We start from the raw sequence: 27,476 nt of genomic DNA on the forward strand, positions 1-27,476 counted from the left end.
GCACTTGGAATACCAGCTGTCTGTCTTCTTGCTCTTGGATATGCTAGCAGTAATGAATACTTCATGCAGTTTCTTATTATAACTACTTTTGGAATTTATGGAGTAGGGAATTCCGTGCTTTCCAACCCGATAGACCTTTCTCCAATGTACTCTGGGATAATAACAGGTGTCGTAATGACGATATCCAGTTCTGCTGGTTTTATTGGACCTTTCATTGTTGGATTATTAACGCAAGATAATGTAAGATTATTTATGTATTGATTATCCTGAAAATGTTTTTACCTTATTTATTAGGCCTATTGTTAATGATACCAATAGGTTAGAGCTGCTCTTTTATTCTAAATCTTATCTGACATCATGTAATTATCGTCAGTTTCACGCCAAAAATGGCCTATCATATGGACGGTCCAGTGGACCAATGTTAGCCACCAACTGTTACTACAAGAATGTTTCATGATAATATTAATGCAGAATTCTTTCAAAAGGTGGGTGTGTTTATTTTGCCATGTTACCAGAAGTCTTACAATATTTTTTTAAATTTCATACGCTATTATTGAATCCTAAGCATACTTTTAGATATATCAATTAAATTATTTAATTCTATTTTAACTTTCAGAATGTGTTGAGACAATGGTCCATAATGTTTAAAATAACTGCTGGCATCCAGATTTTTGGGATGATTATTTATCTATTCTTTGCGCAAGTTGAAGAACAGGAGTGGTCATGTACAGGAGCGGTTATGCATAATGGTCAAAAACAGGAAAGGTCAAATCTGAAAATAAGTAATGACGAAGAGAAAGCAAGTTTAATTAATAAGAGATAATGCAATTACACTAAAACTTGTTTGTTAAGATTTTATTATTATTATTTATTATTGTATTGTGATGTATTGGAGTTCCATAAATTACAAACAAACATTTGCGTTCAGTAGTGGTGCAGTATGCAGTAGGAAGTGAAACGCACCACTTCAGTGAGTGCCGCTGATACAAAGGCATATTTTCACTAAATAATAAAATAAATATATAAAGTGAACTTGTGTACCTTATCAAAATGTAAATCAAGCACTCCCCAAGGTGGCGGTCCCTTGCTCTCACTGGTGTCTTACCTGTCTTTATCTTAACTGTTGTAAACAGAGTCTTATTTAGAAGGTAATTTGTCTTTTGTTTACAATTAAAATAATGACTTAAAGTATTTCAAAAATTATAAAGACGTGGCAATATTCAATATTGTGCTGTAAACATAATCCTGTATCATTACATATTTGTGCTTCACAAACATTGACTGATTATACATTAGGTACTGACAGCCTTACGAAATATTGTCTATGGCCGGGCCTTCCCACTAAGCCGGGCCTTCCCACTAAGCCGGGCCTTCCCACTAAGAAAGCCCTTTCGATATTGCTGGTAAGTTTGGTTTTAAACAGCATATTTATTTATTTTACCAGCATAAAATTTCGGTCATATATTCAATATTAAAAATTTCAGTCCCATTCTCCGTTTAATTTCTGGTTTACTGATTAGCATCTTAAGGTGGAACTCGTGTGGTAGTTTAGAAAATCATTAAAGTTGACAAATAAATGAAACAAAATGAAAGTCTTTTAATTGAATTGATTACATTTTATTACATTTACTTCAGTCTTTGTATTTTTAGAACATGATAATACTCGAGCATAGCTAGCCCTCTTTTATTAACATCTACAATACATAATTACTACACTAACAATATTGCACAACAAAATAATAAGGTTCCATATACTCTTTGGCCACATACTAAACAAATGCAAATATATATATTTTATATACTGTAGTGTCAAAAGTAATTTCAAGCTATCCGTCGGTTATTCGTTAGACCATAATACAATTTTATATAAATTGAATATACAATGCATTTACAAAATGTTGTTAAAATTAAATTAAATACTACTATAAAACAACGTACCGTGTACATCATTTTAGCTCAACTTAGCTTTATTTTACATGATTTTATTTTCCAATATAAATATAACATCAAATCCTGCAACAAAACTTACTTTCATGAATGAGGAATTAAAACAATACTGATTTCAGTAAATGTTGCCGTTGGAGTTTTGTCCATTGTAACCGTCCATTGACCAATTTAAGACTAGCGGTGGTGAACTTGACCATATAAAATGCATAGACAATAAACATCTTTCGTTAATAAACAGCAAAATCTGGAATTTCTACTTTGGTTTAAATTATTAAACTTAGGCTACATTTTTTTGTGACTTTAACCCGTTGTTTGTTAATTAAATAATTGTATTTTAAATATCACCAAGTCAACTTTTCGTGGGGTAACACTTAATAGTAATTTAAACAGTAAATTTCACATTGACGATCCGCATCCGTAACTATCAAAAATTCCCTTTTCACTACAAAGTGCAGGTATGTGTAAACAGGGGTGGAGCATGTCTGGAACAGTGTTTTAGTTCCAATTCTAGTATATGGTACTCAATGTATATTTTCACATGACGCTTGCATCTTTAGAAAAAATACAAAGTAAATTATTAAAGGCAGCAAGGCATCTTGAAGTATTTTTGATCGACACCCCTGCTTCATGCTTTAAATCGAGCAAAAATTAAAGATATTATTTTATCTGACGATCAGTCACAACTGTTAACGTTTCAAAATCTAGATTGTTTTATTATCATTATCTTAACTTCGAAGCAAAAATGAAATGAAGGATTCTCATTGACATGATTAAGAATAACGTTTCCTTTCTATCTTTTATATTAAATAATTCATACAGAAAACGTTTGGCGGCTGATAGAAATAGCCTGAATTGTGTAAATCATTGAATTTGTGACAGTGTAAAGAATTGCTTTTATAATAATATTATTAATACAGTTATTAATTTAACAAAAAACTATTAATTTATCATGCTTCTTAATTCTGGATGCGTGTACTGTATTTAGTTCAATTTTAATCGTGCACTTTATATACATTTCTATGTACTTTTAAATTCATCCTCCCCTTAGTGGGGGTATTTTTTTAAATAATTCCAATTAAAATTAAAATTTATATTTAAGTATCTTGATGTTAGCTCATGCTTTCTTATTCTATGTCCAGATGCACATAGTACAATTATCGATCTGTTTACTGGAATATACTGACAAATAAGTATAACTGTATTCATTAGTTTGCTATTTTTCTTGAGTAACGTGGCCATTGGATTTTTTTTTTTATTTTTTTTTTTGAATACGTAAAATGTGATTGTGTAGGAATAGGTGCATGCTTCTTATATTCTTTGTTACATTGCGTTTATACATTAGTCAATACAGTTGTGCATAGGTATTATGTAATCGACCCATTTAAATACATAGACGTTGCATTAACTTTGTAATATTCGGGATAATTGATTATAGCACCAAAGGAAATGCAATTTTAACGTCGGACGTCAATTTGAAATTTTAAATGTTTACAAAGTCCTACAGCTAATGCTCTATTTCGGTCCTAGTATATTTACAGCATTTCATCACATCCATTTATTGTCAATTCATTTTTATATATATTTTCAAAATTGTGTGCCTATTTAAGTAGGTGTTATAAATAATAATTTGCATTATTAGGTAATTCTATCTTCTAGGATTATATAGATGCTAATGACTACATTTACCTCATCATAGACCTATAAATATAGTGTGGATTACCCAACATATACAGTAGTAAGAAATGTATTGCGTAAGTAATTTACCAATCAATTAAAATCAAGCACCGAATCATTATTAATTTCTTAAGTACTAAATGCAGACCATTGGTTCATCACATCACCCTCTTTTTTATATATTGTGTTTATACGAAATTATAACCCAATACTTGGAGCATAGCAAAAAAGAGATAGTTCACCATACACTCTGGGTTATAGACATATTGTTGAATGTTACAAAATGAGTCGCCACCAAAACCTGCTCTTCTAATTCTGTTAGCTATAAGTAAACAAAAAAAAATCCAAACATCGAGCTCCTTATTGTATGACAATCGTCGTTTGATTTTCTGAAGATTTTATCTTGTTGAACATTTTTTCTCTTTTTATTACTTTGTTTTAATATCTTGATGAATTAATGTCTATTTTCCTGCAAACCAACTAAAAATGTTCGTGTCACATCACCATGCACACAATTTCATGCCGACATGTTGCCCCTGAAATGTAAACTCAACTAAATCTAGGTTATTTTGCATATACATTCGTACTTAAATTTACATGATAATAAACAGTTAGTTAACCAAAGAACAGTGCTTATAAAAGTACATTTCGATTGTCCTACAACTAATTCAAGTCATACAGAACTCTCTGTGCTGCCAAGTCCTGTCTCTGTGTATTGTTCTGATCACTTTTTCGTCAAAAGGTAGGTTTTTGTATTGTGTTCAATTACATTGATAAAGCGACTCACTAAATTTGACTAATGACCGTTCAACTGATGACCGCTGATGCAGGCATAGTACAATTAAAAGTATAATCTAAAATTTCAAAAGAACCTTTCAAATAGATCTATCTTAGCGGAAAGAATTTATGTATAATCAATCGGCTAATCTGGTGGTAGCCGCTGTGTGTGCACTAAACCGTGGAGATCTCTAGATCCCCGGTTCAATTCCCATCGCTGCCTCTCCTTGTGTTTCAGCTAGAGGGCTGAAATAAAAGTTAAAATAGCGCACCGTCTTTCGGATAAGACGTTTAAACCTTTGGTCCCGTGTGCATTATGGCCCATGTGCACGTAAACGAACACAGTACACTTTTCGGAAAAGAGTAGGGGATTGTCTCCCGGTGCACTGCCCAATCGCCACCAGAAGAACCCCACTGGAAATAGGTCTTCTAGACTTTCGTGGGCTATCCTTGGTGTTTACACCGAATAAATCCAAATCCAGATATATCAAATAGAAGACTTCAATTTTAATATACTTACCTGGAATATGATCAGTATCTTTAAACTTAAAACTTATTTTTCTGCACATGATGATATCCACATAGAATGACTCTCCATCTGACCTTTTATCCTTTCTTAGACCAAGTTTTATTTCACCCGTTGAGTCTCTTGTAGCTAAGCGAACAAATATATCACAATAAGATATCAACTTTATGCTCAATTTTAGGTTATCTTAAGGAACTTTTTAAACATTCGAATAGTATTCGCATGATGGTCTTCTTTAAATAAATTACGAATAAAACAATAATACTGCAATAATAATATAAATAATAAATAATTAACAATAGTTATTATTATCTGAATTTAATCAGTAGTTAGTATAAGTATTGTTAGCTGTAGGCCTATAATAAAAAGTATTATTACGATGTGAGTTTGCGTCAGGAAAATATCATAGGATTGATGTTTTGCCCTACCTGACATATTATCGCACCCAATACTCAGTACGTTCCCAAATATTACCGAAAAAATTCACAAGTGATTCGCAAGCTCGTTAGTCTAGTGGTTATGGCGCCTAGCTAGTTTTTTGGAAACCGTGAGTTCGATTCCCACCCGAATCACTTGCGATTTTTTTCGCTAGTACAGTATTTGGGAACGTACTAAGTAGGCCTATTCAGTACGATAAGACTTCAGGTAGGGCAAAACATCACTCCTATACATAATTATTACTATTATGACTTTTCATTATTTGCGGTACTCATTATTATTTGGTAGGCCTACACGACTTCGTCATTTCAAATAATAAATAATTAACTGTTCAGATGTGGCAGTCTTGCTAAATATTTTCATAATATGATAATATTTTTTTAAAGAAAGCATCTTAAGTTAGCAATTAAAGCTTATGTGTAGTATATTCGTCTATTCATTATATGTACTGTATTACTAAATTTATCACATTAGGCCTATATTTTGCTATATGAATAAATAATTCAAAAATATTTTAAGAATTCAAAATTGACTTATAGGAGTATTATTAGAGAAATATCAAGCAAAAACACCCAATCATTTTGGAATATTGTATTTAAGAGAACTAAGAGATATATTTTAATTTAAATGATGTCAGTGGACTATATTTATAAGTTTGTTATATTCTTTGACCGTACAATAAGAATGAATTTGAATGAATTACTAAGAATGAAATCAGAGATGAAACAACATATTAGAAATGAGAAGAAATGATTTGGATGACGTTTTGATCAACTATAATGAAGTCGATAACTTCGGAATAAAATTACCTAATTGATTATGAATTATGAAGACCATAATAACTGCGTAAGGTTATGTTACAATGTTGATATGTTACATCGAGTTATGTCATGCATGATTACGGTGGTGTTTCATGTCAGTTTTACAACTTTTGCCAATGTCTGCGCATGCTCCACATGAAAGATGATTACGTCACACGCACGTCAGAATTTCAAGATAATCACATCGTTTCGTCTTTCATGCAAAGCAACTGAACAGTTACTTTTCTATAAAGACTATTTCGTTAACAAGCATGACGATGTTACATACAAAACGTTACCTTTCCACAGTACATCTGACTGTCCTTTAAAATCAAAAAATGAATGACGGGCAACCGTTAAATTCCTTGTTGAACCCGAATAAGCATTTCAACCAAATCGATTCAAACAAAAATGTGTCCATAAGCATTATGTAGTCCACTCTATAAACTCTACTTACCATTTGGTGGTGGGAGGGTTCAATTATTTTTTTTTTCTTTCCACATTTTATCCAGTAATATGACAAAGTAAGAATTAAGTGAAGTTCTTACTAAATTCCTGAATTCTCGTATTAGGTTTATAACATTAAAAAGTGAATTAATATAATAGTTATCAGTTTGAAAACAAAATATTTTTTTTCTTTTAGGTTGTGTTCTTCGTTTGTATAATCTCTCTAAATTATAAAATTTTATTTTCAGTAGGCCTAAAGCAATATTCTTTGACAAAAATAACCGTTTCACACTAAAAGGCATTTACTAACCAATATTAACCTACGCAGTGCAATAGACCTTTCCGCTAAGCCACACCCATTAAGGTCAGGTTCACACGGGAGCCCTAGAATCCGGATTGGGAGCTAAGCGTTAGAGCCCGTGTGTGTGTGAACGCCTGATCGGTTAGCGCTAACCGTTACCAGGATCCAGATACAATAATGGTTAGCGAGCGCTATCGGTTAGCATCAACCAATCACACGTATGCGTTTCCAATTTCCAGTTTCCTGGCTAGTGATTCGATCATCATTTTCTTGGTATCGGGATCGGGGATTTTCTTGTATGGACGCATGGGTGAGCTCGTATGTTTGTGACCTGAATCCTGCTAACCATTAGCTACCGTATGTGAACATAGCCGTTGTGTTGTTGTTAAGGTTCCAAGAACGACAGTATAAACACCACTGAATATGCAAACACGTGAGTTTATAGGACACACGCGCGTACGTATGTGGGACAAGCGCCTTCTTAGCGATCTAATTGGTCAGTTGTTAAGTTTGATTGACACGCCGGAAAGTCCCATTTTTGTCCGGATCTCAGAAACATCTTTTTCAATAGGCCTAATTTTGTTCTCATGGCCTTGTCTAGCTATTTTTACCCGAGGTAGCATAAATGTTATTGTTTAAAGTAGAAATAATTGAACTTATCGACAAAGTGGTAATTATTTCCCAATAGCTTTAATACCATTACCTTGATTTTATTTGTTGATGTTTTCTAAAAATGGTTCAAGGAACGTAAATATTCCTCATCGGCGCCTTTCCATAGAGGATATTACATCTCATAGACAAATCACATTCTCAAAAAACAATTGATAGTGTGTCGTTACAGGATGATAATCTATAATTATTCTTATAGGCCTAACTGTTTGACAATAATTGGAGATTTTTTTTATCGTAGTGGTTTCCGTCTGTTAATTTATTTTGATTATTTAAACCCACATAGCGACGATAGATACAAAGTGTGCAGAAAGAAAATATGTACATCGGGTGAGTTAGAAAACATATAATATTAATAAATGCATTTCCTATATACGGAGACAGTTTTGAAAACACAAACGTGGAGTATATAATACACACTGTACTGACACTACACTTACGAGGAAGTTCCGGGTCAACTACCTGGCCTGGGCCAAGATTATCCCCAATAAGCATTCGTGTATAGACTGCTGTTTTCATGTTCACAGTCGCGGACTGACGCTCGGTACAGGGAGCCTCCCCTGGTTGCTTATTCCATAGTTGGCTATAATAAGAGTTAAGGATCGAGAAAGGGGCTTGTAAAAAAAACTTACATTTATAATATGATTACTAGGATTTGTAAACAATTATACGTGTACAGTATAATATCAAGAAAGAAATATTCAATATGCCTAGGCCTAATTTAATTTTTAAAGATTAATATTCAACACGAATGTGGCTATTGCAACACAAGTAATAAATAGTAATATAAACAATAATCATAATAAAACAAAGGTTAAAATTATGTTCTTAATGCAAAGAAATAATTCGTTAGGAAATAATTTCATTGTATTGAGAACAGAAGTGTAACGGTTGTTATTACAAAGCCAAACAGCTGATAATATAACATAATAGTAGACCTGAACAAATGATGTTATTTTTATATTCCACTAACTCAATGCGTTTTTCATTTTAACTCTATATAGCACTGTCTCTTATACACATCTAGATGTGTATAAGAGACAGAAACACCACTGAATTTCGATGACATCTCGTCATCTTCGTCAGCCGTTTGAATCTGGCGGTTAACTGACACGTCAGCATTGATGTTCGTGTGATGACGTAGCAGGCTATTGTATATGGGTGGTTGCTCATATCCGCAATCTCGGTTTAATGGTGGCGTTCTCATTTTAATTTCTATAGCTTCTTTTATTTTCCTTTTGAATGAATTAGTCTCTTTAGTTAGTACTTTGATTTTATCCCAATTAATGTTGTGTCCAGTGATTTTACGATGTTCCGCTACCGTGGAAAGTATTTCAACACGTTGATTTAAATGTTTAAAAAGACTAATTCATTCAAAAGGAAAATAAAAGAAGCTATATGAATTAAAATGAGAACGCCACCATTAAACTGAGATTGCGGATATGAGCTACCACCCATATACGATAGCCTGCTACGTTATAGAAGACGGTAAACATGATAACGTCTTATTTATTTTTCAATAGTTGGCAGTACTGGTAATTAATCAGGTCCTACAGCCCTTTAGTTTTCCCATCACATCCTATGGCGTTAAACATAATATTTTTTCGTGCCACATGTTTTACAACATAACAAAGACTCATTATTCATATGTCAAATCATATCAAATACCTGTTTGAGTCGGCCCTATCAGAGAGTCTACGTGCAGCTGCTTCGCTTTCGGCACTTTGTCCTCCTGTTTGTCCTTTAGTTTTCTTGCGTTTTCTTACTCTTTCTGAAAGACATTTATTTATTTATTTATAGATTTATTCAAGGTAAACATGAAGATTAAAAGATGTTGTGGTTAAAACAATTTTTGTGGTTAAAACAATTTAAAAGAAAATATACATTGCTATATTTTAATAGAATATCGGTACAAATATAACAAGCATCAATACGCGTTTCATACTGTGTTTGATATTAAGTTACTGTCAACTTGTTTCATGCCAATGACAGAATCGAAATTTCAGATTTTTTTAAATTTTCAACATGTATAAATGAAAAACAAAGCTTTTAAAACACTTACCAGATTTTGGAAAGAACCCACTGTCCTGGCGAACTCGCTCATGCATTGGGGCAGGGTTTGTACTTAACCGACTGAAAAAAAAATAATTTCATAGATTTTCTTCCATTTTTCCATAAGAAATAAACAGTTTGATTTGAGATTAATTTCACAGTTTAATGTTCCAGTCAAACTAGCTCCTCAAAATTTAAGATTATTATAGGCAAATTGTGGATATGTGGCATCTGTGTGTTTTACATTTAGGCCTATGTTTTTTTTCCAGTGAACGTTAGTTAATGTATGTACTGTAGTGGGACTTGATAGCGCATTATACGGAAGTCAGTCTAAGGAATCGTTTAACTAAAATCATTCATGGGGCAAGTTTACGTGTAATAACTCGTTTACATCGTCTGCTAAGCCGAAAATTCTGGGAATAAATGGGTAAAAATAATTGATATCTTTATGCCTATTCATCATCATACCATGAGGCCGATCTTCCCCTATCATTGTAAGAATCGTCAACCATAATATTCCCATGTAGCACTTGGTTGCTGATGTGGACATTTTCTTGAAGTTTAAACACAGGTGATTCAGTTCTGCTATCGCAATGCGTGTAACTCGACTTACTGCTTTCCCCTCCATCATAGGCTAAAACAAAATGAAAAAATATCGGCCTGTCATAAAGAATTGTCTTTTTATTATTAGGCTAATTTTCGAAACAGTCATTTTGGAGAATGACTGCATGAAGAAATTGTACCCAAATAGTAGGTATAACTGAAGATTATTTTACTTCCCTTAAATAACGTCTATCTTATCTTAAATAGAACATACGATACAATATAAATTCATAATCATAATTGTTTAGCGCAAGTTAGTACTGGCGCTGGTACTTTTCAGAGCAACTATGGCTCTGGTACTGTTTTGGTCATAGTACTCTCTGCATGGTTGTCCACCAGTTTATGATTTGTCTAAATGTTGTCTGATTGACGTTGTCATGTCTGAATTTCTGACGCAGTGACACCGAAACGGTAAATATTCTTTATTCAATGTTTAAGTAAGAGTAGTAGTAGCAGTATGAACGTCATCGAGGGAAAAGCCCCGCTATAACTTTCAATCACATGGATTCCTACTTACTTGCACTCACAATTAATAACGATGAATAAAAAGTGTAGCAGCGTTAGTCTGTTATAGAACAATATGCAATAAATGACAGCAGCGCTTTTGAGACTAACAATATAGAATTTATTCTCAAATCCTATATTGTTAGTCTCAAAAGTGCTGCTGTCATTTATTTCATACAATTTATAACGTAAGTCTAAATTATTATTACTAGTAGTCAACGAAAGCTTGTTATTTATCAACACACAATTGTACTAGTAAAGCTGAGCCTACCACGACCGAGCACACACCAAACCTCTCTTTAAGAAACTAAAAAATCTTAAAATTTGTGATTTTCAAATATAATTAAAGTTTCTTTATTCATGTTTCAATATGTAAATAAGGTGTTACCAGTATCTATTTAAATGCTTTCTTTAACCCGATCGATTGCTTACATACTCATAAATTACATGTTCTTTTGTACGACTTAGAAAAAAATTAATTTTTTATTAGCTATTCTGGACCTACTTAATGGAATAATTTGGATATAACCACCAGTAATTGTAAAAAAATAACAACTTTTAAGACTCATATAAAACATATTTGTTTATCTAATTACAAGTCAAATATATTTGTTTTGAATTTTATGTAATTAATTCTCTGCATCTTTTCAATGTAGATGTTTTTGCAAACTTTTTTTTCTTTAACCATTATGAAATAATGTTCTGACAACAGATTACTAAAATATACCAGGGACGTTTTATGTATGTTCTGATTAGCAGAAATACTGTATTGTATGATGTCAAATTCTGAAGCTAAATAAAATGTTGCATTCTTTTGCTCTGCACAGAAGTAGGCCTAGCCTAGGTAGGGGGATGGGGGGGGGGCAAGCTAAAGGTTAACTGCAAATATATTTACTCCCTAGGGCTGTCACCACTTAGTCCCAGCTAGTAGTAGTAATAGTTCAATCACTTCTTCCTAAGATACAAAATACGATATTTTCACATTAGTTCTCGCATTCGTGATCACCGTGTGTACTGCTTGTCGTTTGCTACATTCATTTTTGTATATTATAAAATAAACTGCACAGTGTAGGACCATTTAATGTGGGTACATAACAATGTCAGAAAATATATCTTGAACTTCGTACAAGGCCGCAACCTTGAGGCAGCTATATAATCAGTGGCGGATTCAAGGGGAGCCAGACGGTCCCCCCCCCCGCCCCCTAAATGTTTCAAAATAATGGAGAAAAAAGGAAATTTTAATTAAATTTAGGTATGAGATTGCCATTTCAGGCTATATAGAAGCCTATATAATCATACATTTTCTTACCTCAGCCCCAACCATGATGGGGCTGAGGTGGTCTAGACTCTCCACCCAAAAAGTCCCTCTGCCCCCCCCCCTATTTCGAATTCCTGGATCCACCACTGATAATTATCATCATTATCTTAATCATCACTTTCATCCTCATCATCATTACATAGTGTTACCAGCATAATGCCCAGAACATTTTGAATAGTCTATAAAATATATTTGGTAAAAGCTTTTATTGCTTTTGTTTCTATATCAAACATTAAAAGCATACATGGTCTTCGCTTTGGATCTCGACTTGTATAGTTGAGAGGATCCTCATCACGTGATGATTTTCGGTGTGGTTTTCGACTGCTGTGCTTTGTTTGATTTGTTTTGGATTCAGTGTATGACTTTTCAGATGTTGAGTTAGATCGACGATGAGCCTGATCGTTATGTATTACAACATCAGCTTTTATGGTAGATTTCTGCTATAAAAAAAAAAGACAATAAAATGTCAGCATATAAATAAGATGAACAATAGACCTTTCCGATAAGCCCATCCCTCAGATATTTTTACTAAAATCCCACAAAACAATAGCGTAAACGTACGTAAAACCAAAGAGTACAGAAAGTTACCATTTGGTGAAATACGTGCTTTGTGGGACAACATGTGTGTTTGTATTTAAGACACACGCGTATGATTGACTGTGGAAAGCTCAATGGGATTGATTGGTAGGCTTTTGCAAAGTGCAAATTATACTCTAGTGTATCTCAGGATTCATAATGGACCTCTGCCTAACCCTGCTCTTTGAGTACTGTTGTTAAGGTCCCACAAAACAAAATGGTAAAAATGTACGTATACACTATAATACACCTACTAATCCCTACTCTTTTCCGAAGAGTGTACTGCGTTCTTTAACGTGCACATGGGCCATAAAATGCACACGGGACCAACGGCTTAAACGTCTCATCAGAAAGACGGTTCGCTATTGTAACTTGTATTTCAGCCCTTCAACTGAAACACAAGGTGAGGCATGCGATGAGAATTGAACCGGGGATCTAGAGATCTCCAAGGTTCAGCGCACACACATGGCTACCACCAGATTAGCCGACTGATCTAAGCTGCTCCCTCCTGTTCTGATTGGTCTAGTTCATCTCAAAATTTGTAATCATTATTATGAAAAGGCCAAATATGATATAAATTCAACAGAGCGCCCTCACAGTAACATGAATAGCTTACCGAAATGTGATTGGATAATCTTGAACCGTCTTCGTTTAATTTTGCAGTCTCTGACAAGGAACTTGATTCCAGGTTAAGTGGTTTATGTGTACTGGGCGATGTGGATTGTGATATATTGGTGTTTCTGCGATCACGTTGATCTTTAACGTGTGAATTTGTGTTTCGATTAGATCCTACAAGCGAAATGTAGAAAAATGGCATATAAATAATTTCTTAATATTAATATAGGCCTATATATATAAATATATGTATATATATTTCTTAATGATCAATGATGTATGGTAGGTGCATATCTTATATATACATGGTTTCAATGTATACATATACAAATATAGAATACATTGAAACCATGTATATATCTTATATATACATGGTTTCAATGTATTCTATATTTGTATATGTATACTATAATAAATATATACGGTAATTTATGACAATGTTGTGATTATTTGTACAATATATTTCACCCATCATCTTAAAGACATACTTGTTTTAATGAGTGTAATACTTATTCTCTAGCTTTCTTGATGTTATTTACGTTCATATTATGTGGAAGTGCAAGTGAAATAAAAAATGGAATAGAAATATTTCAATTTTTAAAGAATGGTAATCAAAACTTCGCGAAGCTATTAGGCCTATATGTTTTATAAAAACCTTTACCTTTAGATCTATGTCGAATATTCGTTGACTTGACAACATCTGGTGACGGGGTTTTATCTTTCAATTGATTGTTGGAACTACTGAGGGAGGGTGAGTCCAGGGTGTGTGTGGACGATGATCGTGAAGATTGGCTTTGGCAAGCAAGAAAAGGCGAGTTTATCTCACTTGAAGAATAGGCTGGATGGTTAAAATGTGTTGGTCTTTCTTGCAGGAAAAATTTTCGCTCATTATCTGGTGGCGACGTTGACAGCGACCTTCTCATTGGTCCATAGTTGAATTTTGGATCGCAAATTTCATTTGCTTTTTGCAATCTAGATGTTCGTAAATCAAAGTTGGCTGAAAGCGGGCGTCTCTGGCGTCTCTTTGGTGATTTTGATAAAGCTCTTGTACGTAACACAGATTTATCTCTCTTAATTGGAATCGGTTGATCAGTGAGTTTAAGAGCTCGGATTGCGTCATCTATTCTTGTGAGTGACGTGGATATATCTTGACTCTCTTCGGGAGACATTTTACATATTAGTTGTACCCCTGAATCCGAGGTTTGAGGGTGATCTAAAAGAACAAATCGAAAACGTGTATCAAACGATCTGTGCAGGCTATTTAAAATTTAACTTAATGCCAACATGATTGGAGTTTTTTCCATATTTCTGTAATCGTATTATATATTTAATCAATTAAATGAGTAGAAAATTGTTTAATTATCATGGACTCTTAATTTCTATAAAATGTGCTAATAAGCGATGTTAATTAGATTAAGAAATATAGAATTTTGTAAAGAGTGCAATAAAAAAGCATTGTTACTAATGACAAACAAATCATAGGAATGCGAAGCCACATTAAAGATGGGTGAAGTGCAACGCAGTGCCACATGTAATACAACATTAATGAAATACACAAAGGGGTAAAATATCAAGATTGAAATTCTCTAATTATTTCATACCTGATGAACTGGCCTGCAGCTTTGCTAGTCTGGAGATGGAAGAGGGGTGACATGAAAAGGATAGTTACTGCAGTGGACAAATGTTTCAACATACTCAACGAAAGTCATATATCAATGTTAGTACACCGTCAGATAATTTCTGGAAATGTCTTCATATAAATGAAAACAATAGAATGGCTTTACAACACATATTTATGACACGGCTTACCATTACTTAATCCCAGACATTTTGAATCGTAAATTACAGTGTGACCTGACTGAGGTGAGGTAGCGTTTCGACTCGGTTCATACTGATACAACAGAGTTATATTTCAATATATAACTAAGTATGTTACACACATTGTCTGACCTCAAAATCAAATAAGCTTACTTGATTTTAAACAAAAGTCACAAACAATTGAACAATTTATACTCTATTACCCATGTCATGTCACTCGCATCGTTCAAATAATGTAAATAGCTACAATTTACCTTTAACTTTGCAATCTTTATGATTAGATAATACATCATATCTAAATGAGGAATTGATATAAATCCCTATTGATGATTTAATTGAGATAAAAACTGAAAGTAAAAGTCATTATGACTTGACCTATCAGGTGACATACATACAATTCATATATCGTTCGATATTTTTTTTTCAATTTTAAACTAAATAAATCAAAGCTAAATTTTTAAAAGTATTATCTTTAAATATGATTAACAGAATGCTCATTAAAGGGGATGGGATGGCCCGATGGTCATTTAGAAAACTTTAAAAAAAAAAAAACAATTGAAACAATTTCAGACACTCAGTTAAAGACATGCTTTGTTAAAATTCAAAATTTTTTTAATAAAATTTATATAATCAATATATAATATCCACGTGACCTATAGTAGAAAAGCGTAGATGAGCAGAGTAAAGATATTTAGCATTCGAATGAAAATAACTAAAAACGCAGACAGGGTGTAACATCAATATAAATAATAATAGTATATATTTATAAAGCAAAATGCACGTTAAGATTACCTCTGTCAACTGCTGAAATGTCAGATGTAGATCTGTCAGTATCATATTCATATGCAGATGATCCAGCAGAGTCAGCATCGGCCTGACTCGACACCGGATATGACGTTCCGTCTGATACCCTTTTCCAGAAGGCTGGATCCGAAGTGCTCTGTTCACTGCGGGTCTTAGGCCGGATCATTTGTGTCGGTGGCTGGAGAAAACATCCACCTGGTTTGATTGGTGAGACTAGCTGCGGTGTGTGAGCCTCCGCTGGGGCAACCTCTCCTTGATGCTGTAGTTTGTACCATCGAGGGTTATTGTCTAAAGTATCCATTCTAGAAAGCTCAATCAATACCTGTTAAAAAAAGAGGTCTTCAAAAATTAAACACATTGATTTATCTATTTTGTAAAATAATAAATAGGATTGAGTGCTGCGCGTGATTCTGCTTCAGTTTAACAATGAGATTTAGTTTAGAACCACATATTTTCACCAGACTGAGCACATCTTCATAATACTAGGGCCTTAAATATACCTTAATAAAAACCGTGTCTTTATTAAAAATCCAGAAATATACTAAGTTGGCCTTATTCCTCAGTTGGTATAACGAACGTACGGTACTCGTATTGCTAACATATTTTATATTAAAAATAATATTTAAAATAAAGAAAAAAAATTCCCACCTGACCCATGAAATCATTTGTTGAAAACCTATCATAATCCCAGACAAGAATTTCCAAAGTCTTTGTGCAGAGTTCTTTACGCCGGATTCCTCGGAAAACGAAAGTCTGGTTCCAGTTCGGGTTTAGTGTTCGTGGCACGTACATAGTTCGCCGTTTATTTTCAGCACTGCAAAATTCAAACAGTAAATCATGAACAAAATTGTATTCACGTTGTTCTCTGTTGGTAATGGTGATCTTTATATTATAATAAATCGCAATACAACATAGCAAGTTTAACCAGGTGCTTGACTGTGGTTCACCCGATTCTTTTAATAACACCATCTATGATGTACCCCAAATTGCTATTATTGTTCTAGCAAGCTATCGAACAATTGCAGTATGATTAATTTTAGGATTGCTCTAATCAAAATCGTCGAACGACTGTCCTCCTCACTTTTGGCTCATTCATATGCACAATGGGAGCGAGATATGTATGTATACTTCGAATAAATGTATATGCTAACCATCTTCCCGGCAGAAGGCATATTTTCACAAACGGATCGGCAAGGCCATTGCGGTCCTTTGGTGCTAAGTCACGTGCCTTCATCACGTTGATGAACAGATCCCCAACATTGTCATCGTAGTCAAGTTGAAGCTAAGTAAATAAATACGACAATATACAATGTTATATCATGGAGGTTCCTCCATGGATATATCTTATATCAATATCATACATTGTCGCTCAGTTGTTTAGACGTTTGCATTTTAGGGCTAATTTCAGGGTTCTACGTTCAAATCTTTTCACTATCATCATCGTCACCATCTAGCCAACAACCAACACAACTACCTTTATTGTTATTATCATCACATTTTCCATCATCATCATCATCACTATAATCACTTTCACTGTTACCAACATCATCACTACGACCACTGTCATCATAATCACAATCAAACCACCACAACTACCACCGTCATTCTCATCATCATTTACATCATTATTTTCATTATCATAATCATTATAATCAACATCATCACCAGCACTATCACCCCATCTCATCATCATACGGTATATAAAATTGTTAAGAAAAGAAAAGCCAAATAAACAACTTAACACTTAAATAAAACACTAAAATTGTCGCAACATAGATTGAGATTGAAATTGTAAATGCGCTTTTCCTGTAGATTGATAATCATAGCAAGCTTTCAGAAAATGACAGAATATCCCATTAGAGGCTATATAGCACCTCACATCAGAAAAAATTGGTTTTATAAATAATATGTATAGTTACCTCAATTTCCCCCTTTATCGACTTCATTCGTTCTTTTCGTTTGCGCTAAGGTAAGAATAATAATTTAATGAAACATAATCACCATTCGAATTAGAACTAATGCAACAGCCTCTAACATTTATCCTAAATTAAATGTTATCAGTGACAATATTATCTTTATTTTACTATAATATTTTTAGCTCTTAATTTACCTTTGGCGTTGAAGTGTCGCTTGATGTTGATTGACTCGTTGAAAATGATTCGCTAGATTGTGATGGAGAATGTGATTGGATGCCTTCCAAGCGTTTAGTTAAGGTACGCGGGTCAACACCATTAGTACATTTGCCATCAGAATCTGTGTTAGAAGAAGTAATTGGTTGATGAATTCGACCATACTTATACACATGCTTATTTACAAAATACCGATATAGATTACTTAATGGTGTAAATGTACGCACGAATGAAACTTAGTGTAGATTCGTAAATCATTTTACGACTGTAAAACACGTCTCGAAGAAGGGATAAAAGATTGTTCATTACAATGCCTGTTAGATTTATACTAAGCCGTCAATTAGGCCTACATTAGGCAAGCAAATAATGATAAATCAATCGAAAAGATCTAGCATAAGGTATATATCTATTCTTTGTTTGTTTGTTTATTGATTTATTTATTTCGTAAATATGATCTGTGTCTCGTCCGGGTCAAGCTGAGACAAGCTCAGCTTCTAAGCTTGATCCAAATTGATGGTTTCTTGGTAATGTATCTTTTTTCTTTCCCATTAATTTAATAAATGTGTAATAAATGAAAAAAAAATCTAAGATATTACTGGATTTCGCGGAGACAAATTATCAAATTAAAGGATTAATCTTAACGCGTATCACTGTTTGTAAACGTGAACAAAATTATTGGCTGCCTCACAATTGTTTTCTTATTTAGAAGATAATTTGCCGTTTATTTAAGGTGATGACATATTAACTTTAGGCTATTATTATTATATTATTATTATTATTATTATTATTATTATTATTATTATTATTATTATCATTATTATTATTATTATCATCATCATCATGATCGTCATCGTTATAATCATCATCATTATTATTATTATTATTATTATTATCGTCATTATCATTATTATTATCCTCATTATGATCATGAACATCATTACGTATTTTGTCTACTCCAATGGTCGTTTGTTTATGGACACCGTTAACCTTAACATTAATTTACCGAACATTGTAATGTTCTAAATCTTCTCCTAATGGACACAGACGCGTATGTTTTAATGGCTGATTCACATGAGATTTTGTTATCGAAGGCTGCTGTATGTTATTTTTATTCCAAGAAATTTTAGCTCGGAGACATGAAGACATTTGCGCAATTAATGCATTTAAATACACCTAGACACCTAGTAGGCAGTTTAAATGGATATCGCAGTCTGTGCAGATGCAGCCTCAAAGTTGCATAAAAATCAGGCAATTATAAGATTAGTGGCGCTAGTTTGGGCGCACAGATCAAATTACCGTATGGTATACTTTGACACATTGCCGCCCATACCCTCACAAAAATAATTTTTTGAACACAATATTATAGTATGTTACTAAATTGTGTGTATGCAAAAGTAATCCTGTAGCACATAATCTTACCGTATATTATGGAATCGAACTGCTGATTATCCTGTAATATCTGCTTTGTGGAAATTGTTTTTCGTGGTGAAGTCATCATGCACAGTCCACTGAAATATAAAGGTTTCAATTCCCAATCAATAAAATGCTTTGGACGAATTCACTAAAAGGTCAAAAGAATTTTTAAAGAAGACAGACAGAAAATCCTAAATGCCTGTATATTGATTCTAGATTATACATTAAGATTGACATACATGTACCAAATACTATTTCGACTAATATCGCTCCATCTTTTGAAAGAAGCTTTCGAAAACTATATTGAGTTTAATAATGTAATCGTGTGATGATGCATTCTTTATGCAACCAATAAAATGTTTAATGTTGGCAATATGAAAAATAAACATGTTTGAATTTAACAATACCTTCTTATTACAATTTCGACTTCGCCGTCGGAACTGCTGATTATTTTTTGGGTCTCTTCATATGTTTTGCCTTCCAATGGAATGCCACACCATTCTAGTATCTCGTCACCTAAATGAAGTTCTGAGAGAAATAAAGCCACAGTTCATTATGTGTCATATATTCATTGTAATGTAAAGACAGTGTTTAAAGATGCTTAGTGAAAACCATTCTCATACTTTTACTAATAGCATTATTTTTAAATTCCATTATTAGAGTTGATTAAACATACAGTAGCCAACTGCATTTGAACGCTGATGTTGTTTGTTTATTTCGTTTAGGCCTATATTTAGGAGGAAAACCATGGGCCTATAGTTGTGACAGGTAAAATCCGCAATTATAATGAATAACAAATGATAGTCTATTTCATATTTGCATTATATTTGATTGAAAGTAAGAATCAATGTTTTTAAACTTAAACGTGATCTAGAATCACCTGAGCGATATTTGTTTCGGATGTGTTTTGCGGAATATATTGACACTTATACAGGTACATTGATATTGATGGTGTTTTGAGGCGTTTTAATCCACATGTGATGGTGTGTTTTCTATTAATAGCTACATTATTATTGTGTGGTGTATTTGATGGGTTTTTTAATGACAGACTGGCATGTCCACGTGGTAATCTATAGTTAGTAAAATACACGTTAGCGATTATTATTCATTATGAAAAATAGCCTTTGAAAATAAGAATTCATGTATTTTTCCATAATAACATGTTCGGTTTCAATTGAAAGGTTGGAAAATGAATTGTAAAGATAAAAATGAAGTTTGAATCACTTTGACTATACTCGTGACGCCAATTAAAGAAATATGAAAATACTAATGTTTTAATCAAGATTGGAATTGTTCTGCGTTCCTAAATAGACTTCTCAAAACATTTTCATAGCGGCTGAAAATGTTCATTTAATGACTTGCAGATGAACTCATACAAGAGACGGTTAATCAAAGGTACCAATAGCCACATCATTAGTGAGTGTCTTTATTTTGCTTGCGCTTTGCAATCGTAAAGAAATGCGCACTGCAAATCGATGTGTGCATAATAATGGACCTGTAACGAGTTTCTATCATACTTAACAATGGCCAATCAGAATGTGTTGATCAATTGCCAGAACCACGCGCATGTCTCACAAACACGCAAGCTTACACTTTTGTAAGGTCTCACACCTCAGCAAACATATCCTAGGGGCGGGAGTTATCGGCCGATTAATCACGCCGGTGGATCCAGAAATTTGAAATAGAGAAGGACCAGGGAGGAAACTTTACAGACAAAGGGTTAAAAGCAACTTCATAGCGAGGCTAAGATCCGAAATTGTAACTCTAGATGGCCTGACATGGCGCTTTCAGACTTTTATTTTTTTATTTTTTTTTAAATTTTACTATAGGCCTATTTTCAATAAATACATTTTGGTGAGCCACCTGGCTACCCCGCCCCCACCCTTCCACAAATTGAATCTTCCCCTGATTAGCATTACACACGTACCAGATACTTTTTCAGCCACACCGCCTGGATATATTTCTGCAATGTATGCTCCAACTTGACGTGTGCCAGGAATACATTTTCCTCCGACGATGCGCATGCCCAGGCCGTTACCTCTAGATGACCGGTCTGACGGATCTTTACTCAAACAAAATTTCTTTGTGGGAAACGAATACTCGCGCGTCTGTATAATAAACACGTGACGACGATATTAGTAGCGCGATCACATCATATACAGCATATATAATTACACTACTCAAGGTAATAGTCATAATTACTACTGATAGTGAACATAAAATTATAAAGCATAAAATCTATAATATAAAAATAAGCAATTCAAATATTTTCAAGTTTATCAGCTCAACACAATATAATAATAATAAAATAATAATAATAATAATAATAATATAATAATAATAATATTATAATAATAATAGTAATAATAATATAATAATAATAATAGTAATAATAATAATAGTAATAATAATAATAATATAATAATAATAATAAAATAAATATCGTACAATAATAATAGTACTGTTGTAATACTATATATAATAAATATAATGAAGAAAATATAGTGTTATATTGATATAGGCATAAACAAAACAAAAAATTATTATGGAATAATAATATGGAAATAATTAAATAAAAACAACTGCTAAATGTGTTATTAGGTCGTAATACAATTACCCATCATTACAAACATAAATAAATGCTCGAACTAAATTAGTGATTCAATTTTTAACAAACTATGTAGTCATTGCTGCCTGTGAACAGTTTCCATGGAAACGATTACGCTAATGTTAAAAAAACGAAATCATTATTATTAATATGACTAAAATCTGGACTACAGCGATTAAATGTTATCTTTATAAAACAGAATAAAAGAATATAAGAAAATGTATTTTTGGTTTCTAGTGACTCTAAGCTTCTACATATCGTTGTAGGTTTAAATTGTTTATTGTCAGATATTTCCTTCCTTTAGTAAAAATTGTTTAACATTCACAGCATCAGGAATGCAATTAAACCGGTAACGAAATTATTACTGTTATTCAGCCAACAGAGTCACTGTTAGATCTATACGTTCGAGCAAAGGACACTTCGGTAGTAGCCTAATTTTAATTTATACGATAAGAATAATACCGTATTAAGAAATAAATAGGCTTACAGTTAAAATAAAACACAATTAAAATAAGTGCTTCTTGAAATTTATAAAACACAAAAGTAAAATAAATATATAATTTAGTGATGTAAATGCTCGAATAAGCGCGGCGGCGCTTATAAAAATGTTTGCAGGCTTCAGTGCGGCGCTTATTCGAGAGCGGCGCTTATAAAAAATGCCCGTTCCCATATTAAGGCCTGTTTATACTTCAACGGTAACGATAACGATAAAAAAAAAAAAAAGCTAAAAAGCGATTGTTCACATAGAAAACAAAAGAAATAAGAAGTTTTTAGACTAGGACGATTCGATAAAGATTTATCGTGTATACGATAACAAAATATTTTAACAAATCAAATCAGATGACGTCATAATCATAATGGAAAAAAGATAAAATCGTTGCTACTAATACGATTTTAATGTTTTTCCATGATTATGACGTCATCTGATTTGATTCGTCAATAACTGATAACTGATAAATCTTTATCGAATCGTTCTAGTGTAAAAACTTCTCTTATTTCTTTTATTTTCTATATGAACAATTGCATTTTAGCTTTTTTATCGTTATCGTTGAAGTATAAACAGGCCTTTACATAGCTCACGTATTCCCGTAGCTCAGTAGGCCTATCATAGGTCCTACGTCATCGTAAATAAACGCTTATAGAGAAATGCTTGTGTCTTCATTGTGTTATTTATTCATTTTAACACTGCATACATTGTATTTAAAACCTTTTTCTCAAAGTGTTTTTATTACACACAAGGTAATATACACTCTCGATTAAGCGCCGCGGCGCTTAGCTAAAAAAAATTATTGCTTATTCGAGCATTTACGGTAATTATTTTTTTAATAATAACAGAACATGTACATCTTTATAACAAACTCACTTGTTCAGATTTCTGACTTGAAAACGAACTCTTTCGTGGTGGGAAAATAGTAGTATGTCCACTTCTGTATTCTTCCACGTCGCTATCGTCTGCACGACGTGTCCATTCGCTTGCTTCCATCTTAATCTCCTGACTGCTATAATAATAATCAGCTAGCCGAGAAAGCAGATGATCTTAAATAACGCTTTCAAAATAAAACTTAAAATCTAGAAAATTGTATACAATACTATTGTAATGATACGCCGTATAGAGAATAACGTGATTGGTTATCATTACAACACGTTAAAGAGGACTGATAGTAGCAGCTCGGATTTGTCTAGCGATTTAATGTTCTCTTGCTCTCTGCGTGTTTTTCGCTGTATCCATCAATTAGGCGAGTCTACTTCATCGCAAGGGAAAAATTACAAACTAGACACCCTTGCTAACATTACACTGAGCACTGTTCAAGGGTAAACTGAAGTGTTTCAGTATTGAGCGATAATTTGAATGTCAATTTTGTAAAACACAATATTAACATAGGATTCATAATTACACAAATCAATGTGCGTATATAGATTATGTACCTATATAAGCAATAGTATTGTTCATGGAAATATCACTCTTGACCAGCGAAGAACATAAAGGGAATATTGTGTGGGAGGGGTTTATTGAATTATAAGAAAAATTCATGAAATGAACAAGCCTTTTCTTATAGGCAACATTTTGCTAACTGAATAATCAATTGTTACGAGTAACTTTTTAAGAGAATAATTTATTAGTTTATATTTTTACCCCGTTGTTTGGCGTGTCGAAGTAAAGTCCATTCGTTGCCATTGGTTACTAAATGGATACTAACGACAGTAGCTTGATTTTATATCAACAATCAATCAACAGTCAAAAATGCGTCAACGCATGCGTGAAGTCTTGATTTTGAAAAAAAAAAATATACATATTTGCGTCACTTTGAATTGTATAGGCCTACGCTTCAAATTTGAACATTATTACAAGGTAACAATCAGTAATGTACACTTCTGAGCAGCAGGCTTGGATTCATTTGATAGTTATTCAATTTAGTGCCTAAGTTATTAGGGCGTGAATTATGAATTTATCGAGTACGCCTATCTATCGCATGCGAAATTTCATTAATATTGGACAGCATTTCATATTGCGATCGCCGTTGTTCACTGTTTATGAACACCGCTGGACCGCAGCATGCAATGGATGTTTAAATCTATCCCAACTTTCAGTCTATTTCAACACCCTCTATTTTTAATGAGCAGGAAATAGGACTCGATCCTCTCGACTACCCTTTGGCGTCTTTAAATCACACTAGTAAAAGCAAATGGTGATCGTGTAAAAACAAATGGTAGAATTTTCGGTGAATATTTTAAAATTTCTATGATGTTTTTGAGACTACGACAACATATAATATCCAGACAGCTTTTGATTTAACTACGAACATCATTTTGTATCTCAGTGTCTTGAGATGACGTCATTGAAGGAACGAACAGACGTATAAAATTACCTAAGTCTCTACTTAGTCAACGAATCTGCAGCATTTCCATTAAATTTTATCCTGTACTCGACCTAAAACTGCTTGATAATTGTTCGACTGGCACATCTACTAAATGTGAACATAATTATATGATCAGATTATCTAAGGAGTAGATTGGCAACATCACAAATATACACATTATAGAATTGTTGTTAATAGTTTTTACTATATCACTGTGAATCTTAGATTGTGGTTCCTGTTTTCACTATATCGACGTAAATACACGTAAAAAATAAAGTTATAAAGTTCCACTTAGATATCTATGTACCAAATCGTTTTAAAGTACGGCGTACAAATATATATTTTGAAGATATATTGTAACATTCATATGCACTAAAACCCACCTATTTTCCCTGCACTACAATTCTTCAACAACGGAAATAGCACAACGCATTAGCAGCGGCAGGTACTCATCAGTGTGGGATAGCATTTTATACTTCAGCGGTCATTGACTGGTGTAAATGTATATATGTTTATGTACTGACTCATATATTAATGCCATTTACTATCGCACATCACTATCACAGCCGGGACTAATGGACTTTTTCTTATCATCAATTTCTTAAATTATTTTGCTCGTGAGTTAGTAAAATGTTTATAGGCTATATACAACCTGATTCTAATATTATTAACCTGAAACTAAATTACAAAAGTGAACAGCATAATTGGAATAGGCCTATTTCAATTATCTTTAACTCAAATTTCTAATTAACGGACATTTAATCACTCCTATAGTCTTGGTATTAGAGGTTTTCCTTTTGTATGGGGTAGTACATGTTTTTTCGTTAGCAAGTCCGAATTCGTTAAAAGCAATTATTAAGCATAATTTATCAGTAGAAACCGTTTCAACATAAATATTCAACACTCAAGACTCAAGTCCAGATTAGATAGATCTAATTTTCACCACAAGCCTGCTAACTTGTCACCAAGCTTACTAAGTCACCAATTATTTTAACTTGTCACCATTCCCAATAACGTGTCACCAAACCCACTAACTTGCACCAATCCCACTAATGTGTCACCAATCAAATTTGTCACCAATGTCACCTGCTTATTCTTTGACAAATGCTGTCAAAAGTGACATGTAAATCCATTGGTGATTGACGATTTCTATATGTTTTTGAAATTTGAAATTTGAAATTTGAAAATGTAAATCTATGTAATATCAGAATAGTCCCGAAAACCAATTATCGCCTCATCTCCCTGTCCTTAGTCCAAAACTGACATTTGTTATGGACCGCCAATGAGCATATTATTTTTGAAAAGTTTAATTAGCTTGTCGGCTACTTTTGGGTGATTTGAATAAAATAAAGTCAATAGTCAATAATATAAATATAATAATAGTTCTTGTGTATCTGTTCAATTTTAACCTCCTATTTTGAATGTGTATATTTTACCCTTTTTATATTTTTATTGTTATCTGTGACAAGTAAAGCAAATTTCAAACAATTTTATGAGTTTTACTAATAAAATTGAATTGAATTGAAGAAAAAGATGACTTACGTTATAGGTTAACGCATTGATTATAGTTGGCAATAAATAATAATAATAATAATAATAATAATAATAATAATAATAATAATAATAATAATAATAATAGAGGTAGTTATAATAATGCAATAATACTAAAAGTATAATAATGATAGATATAATAGGCCTAATATAGTAAATAAATATATCGTTAATATTTCAAGCATTTTTTAAAATTAACCAAATCGCATGACATAAAAAGCAAGGTATAAAGGAATAATAAATTTCTGATGACTAACCGTCCAACTCCTTGTTATATATGTATTAATAATTCAACATGTTAGTACACATGAATGAGATAGAATGGGCGAAATAAGTCAGAGATTTTTAAAAAATGAGCCTTACCGTAAGCTTGCTGGTAAAAATCCAAAAGAAGATCTTTGCCCATATGAACAACACGGTCAGGAAGTGACATGGTGCTAAAGTGCATGTAGGGATAGATCATGCCAGCTACAAACACGATATAACGCGGGAAAAACAAACATGCATTTATATATAAGACAGTGCACAATGCTCATTTTAAAAAAATGTATCAAAATTTTAAATTCAGATTTGGAAGCAGTAGTAAATAAATAGTCACATGAAGCTATGTGCGTTATTTTTATGATTATTTTTACATACAGTATATATCACGATAATATTTTACCATAGTATATTCTAACATGCATGTAGTAATTGAGTATAGAATGAGGTAGTAAGTACATAGATTAGTTGATATTATGATAATTATTCATAGATCATGCAACATAGGCCTATTGATGACATGATGTTAGTTATGCGATGTTTATGTATACCTTCCAGGTTTGGATAGTTATACACATCTAGATGTGTATAAGAGACAGATGTTTATGTACTGACTCATATATTAATGCCATTTACTATCGCACATCACTATCACAGCCGGGACTAATGGACTTTTTCTTATCATCAATTTCTTAAATTATTTTGCTCGTGAGTTAGTAAAATGTTTATAGGCTATATACAACCTGTCTCTTATACACATCTTTTTATTTTGAAAACGAACTCTTTC

The 27,476-nt window shown here is 32.9% G+C and overlaps 2 protein-coding genes across 2 annotated transcripts in view; one reads left to right on the forward strand and one right to left on the reverse strand.

Annotated features, from left to right (window-relative positions):
- LOC117105881 (sialin-like) overlaps positions 1-1,582 on the forward strand; it is a gene marked incomplete in the record, with an annotated part of 14,579 nt that extends 12,997 nt beyond the window's left edge. The window contains 2 exon segments of the mRNA XM_033247189.1: positions 2-240; positions 617-1,582. Of these exon segments, the coding sequence (XP_033103080.1) occupies positions 2-240; positions 617-823 (446 nt within the window).
- Positions 1,583-4,763: 3,181 nt separating this feature from the next.
- Positions 4,764-27,476, reverse strand: part of LOC117105879 — a gene marked incomplete at both ends in the record, with an annotated part of 31,810 nt that continues 9,097 nt past the window's right edge. Inside the window, 19 exons of the mRNA XM_033247188.1 lie at positions 4,764-5,053; positions 6,462-6,485; positions 8,020-8,162; positions 9,248-9,350; positions 9,642-9,712; positions 10,100-10,265; positions 12,301-12,496; positions 13,249-13,421; positions 13,909-14,460; positions 15,858-16,191; positions 16,518-16,683; positions 17,021-17,151; positions 17,789-17,833; positions 17,980-18,122; positions 19,418-19,506; positions 19,819-19,939; positions 21,339-21,519; positions 23,383-23,534; positions 26,792-26,959. Of these exons, the coding sequence (XP_033103079.1) occupies positions 4,764-5,053; positions 6,462-6,485; positions 8,020-8,162; positions 9,248-9,350; positions 9,642-9,712; positions 10,100-10,265; positions 12,301-12,496; positions 13,249-13,421; positions 13,909-14,460; positions 15,858-16,191; positions 16,518-16,683; positions 17,021-17,151; positions 17,789-17,833; positions 17,980-18,122; positions 19,418-19,506; positions 19,819-19,939; positions 21,339-21,519; positions 23,383-23,534; positions 26,792-26,959 (3,248 nt within the window). The remainder of the gene's footprint in view (positions 5,054-6,461; positions 6,486-8,019; positions 8,163-9,247; positions 9,351-9,641; positions 9,713-10,099; positions 10,266-12,300; positions 12,497-13,248; positions 13,422-13,908; positions 14,461-15,857; positions 16,192-16,517; positions 16,684-17,020; positions 17,152-17,788; positions 17,834-17,979; positions 18,123-19,417; positions 19,507-19,818; positions 19,940-21,338; positions 21,520-23,382; positions 23,535-26,791; positions 26,960-27,476) is intronic.

The sequence above is a fragment of the Anneissia japonica genome, unplaced genomic scaffold, assembly GCF_011630105.1.
Source record: "Anneissia japonica isolate Jap-2015-1 unplaced genomic scaffold, ASM1163010v1 scaffold287820_len75323_cov149, whole genome shotgun sequence".
NCBI lineage: Eukaryota > Metazoa > Echinodermata > Crinoidea > Comatulida > Comatulidae > Anneissia > Anneissia japonica.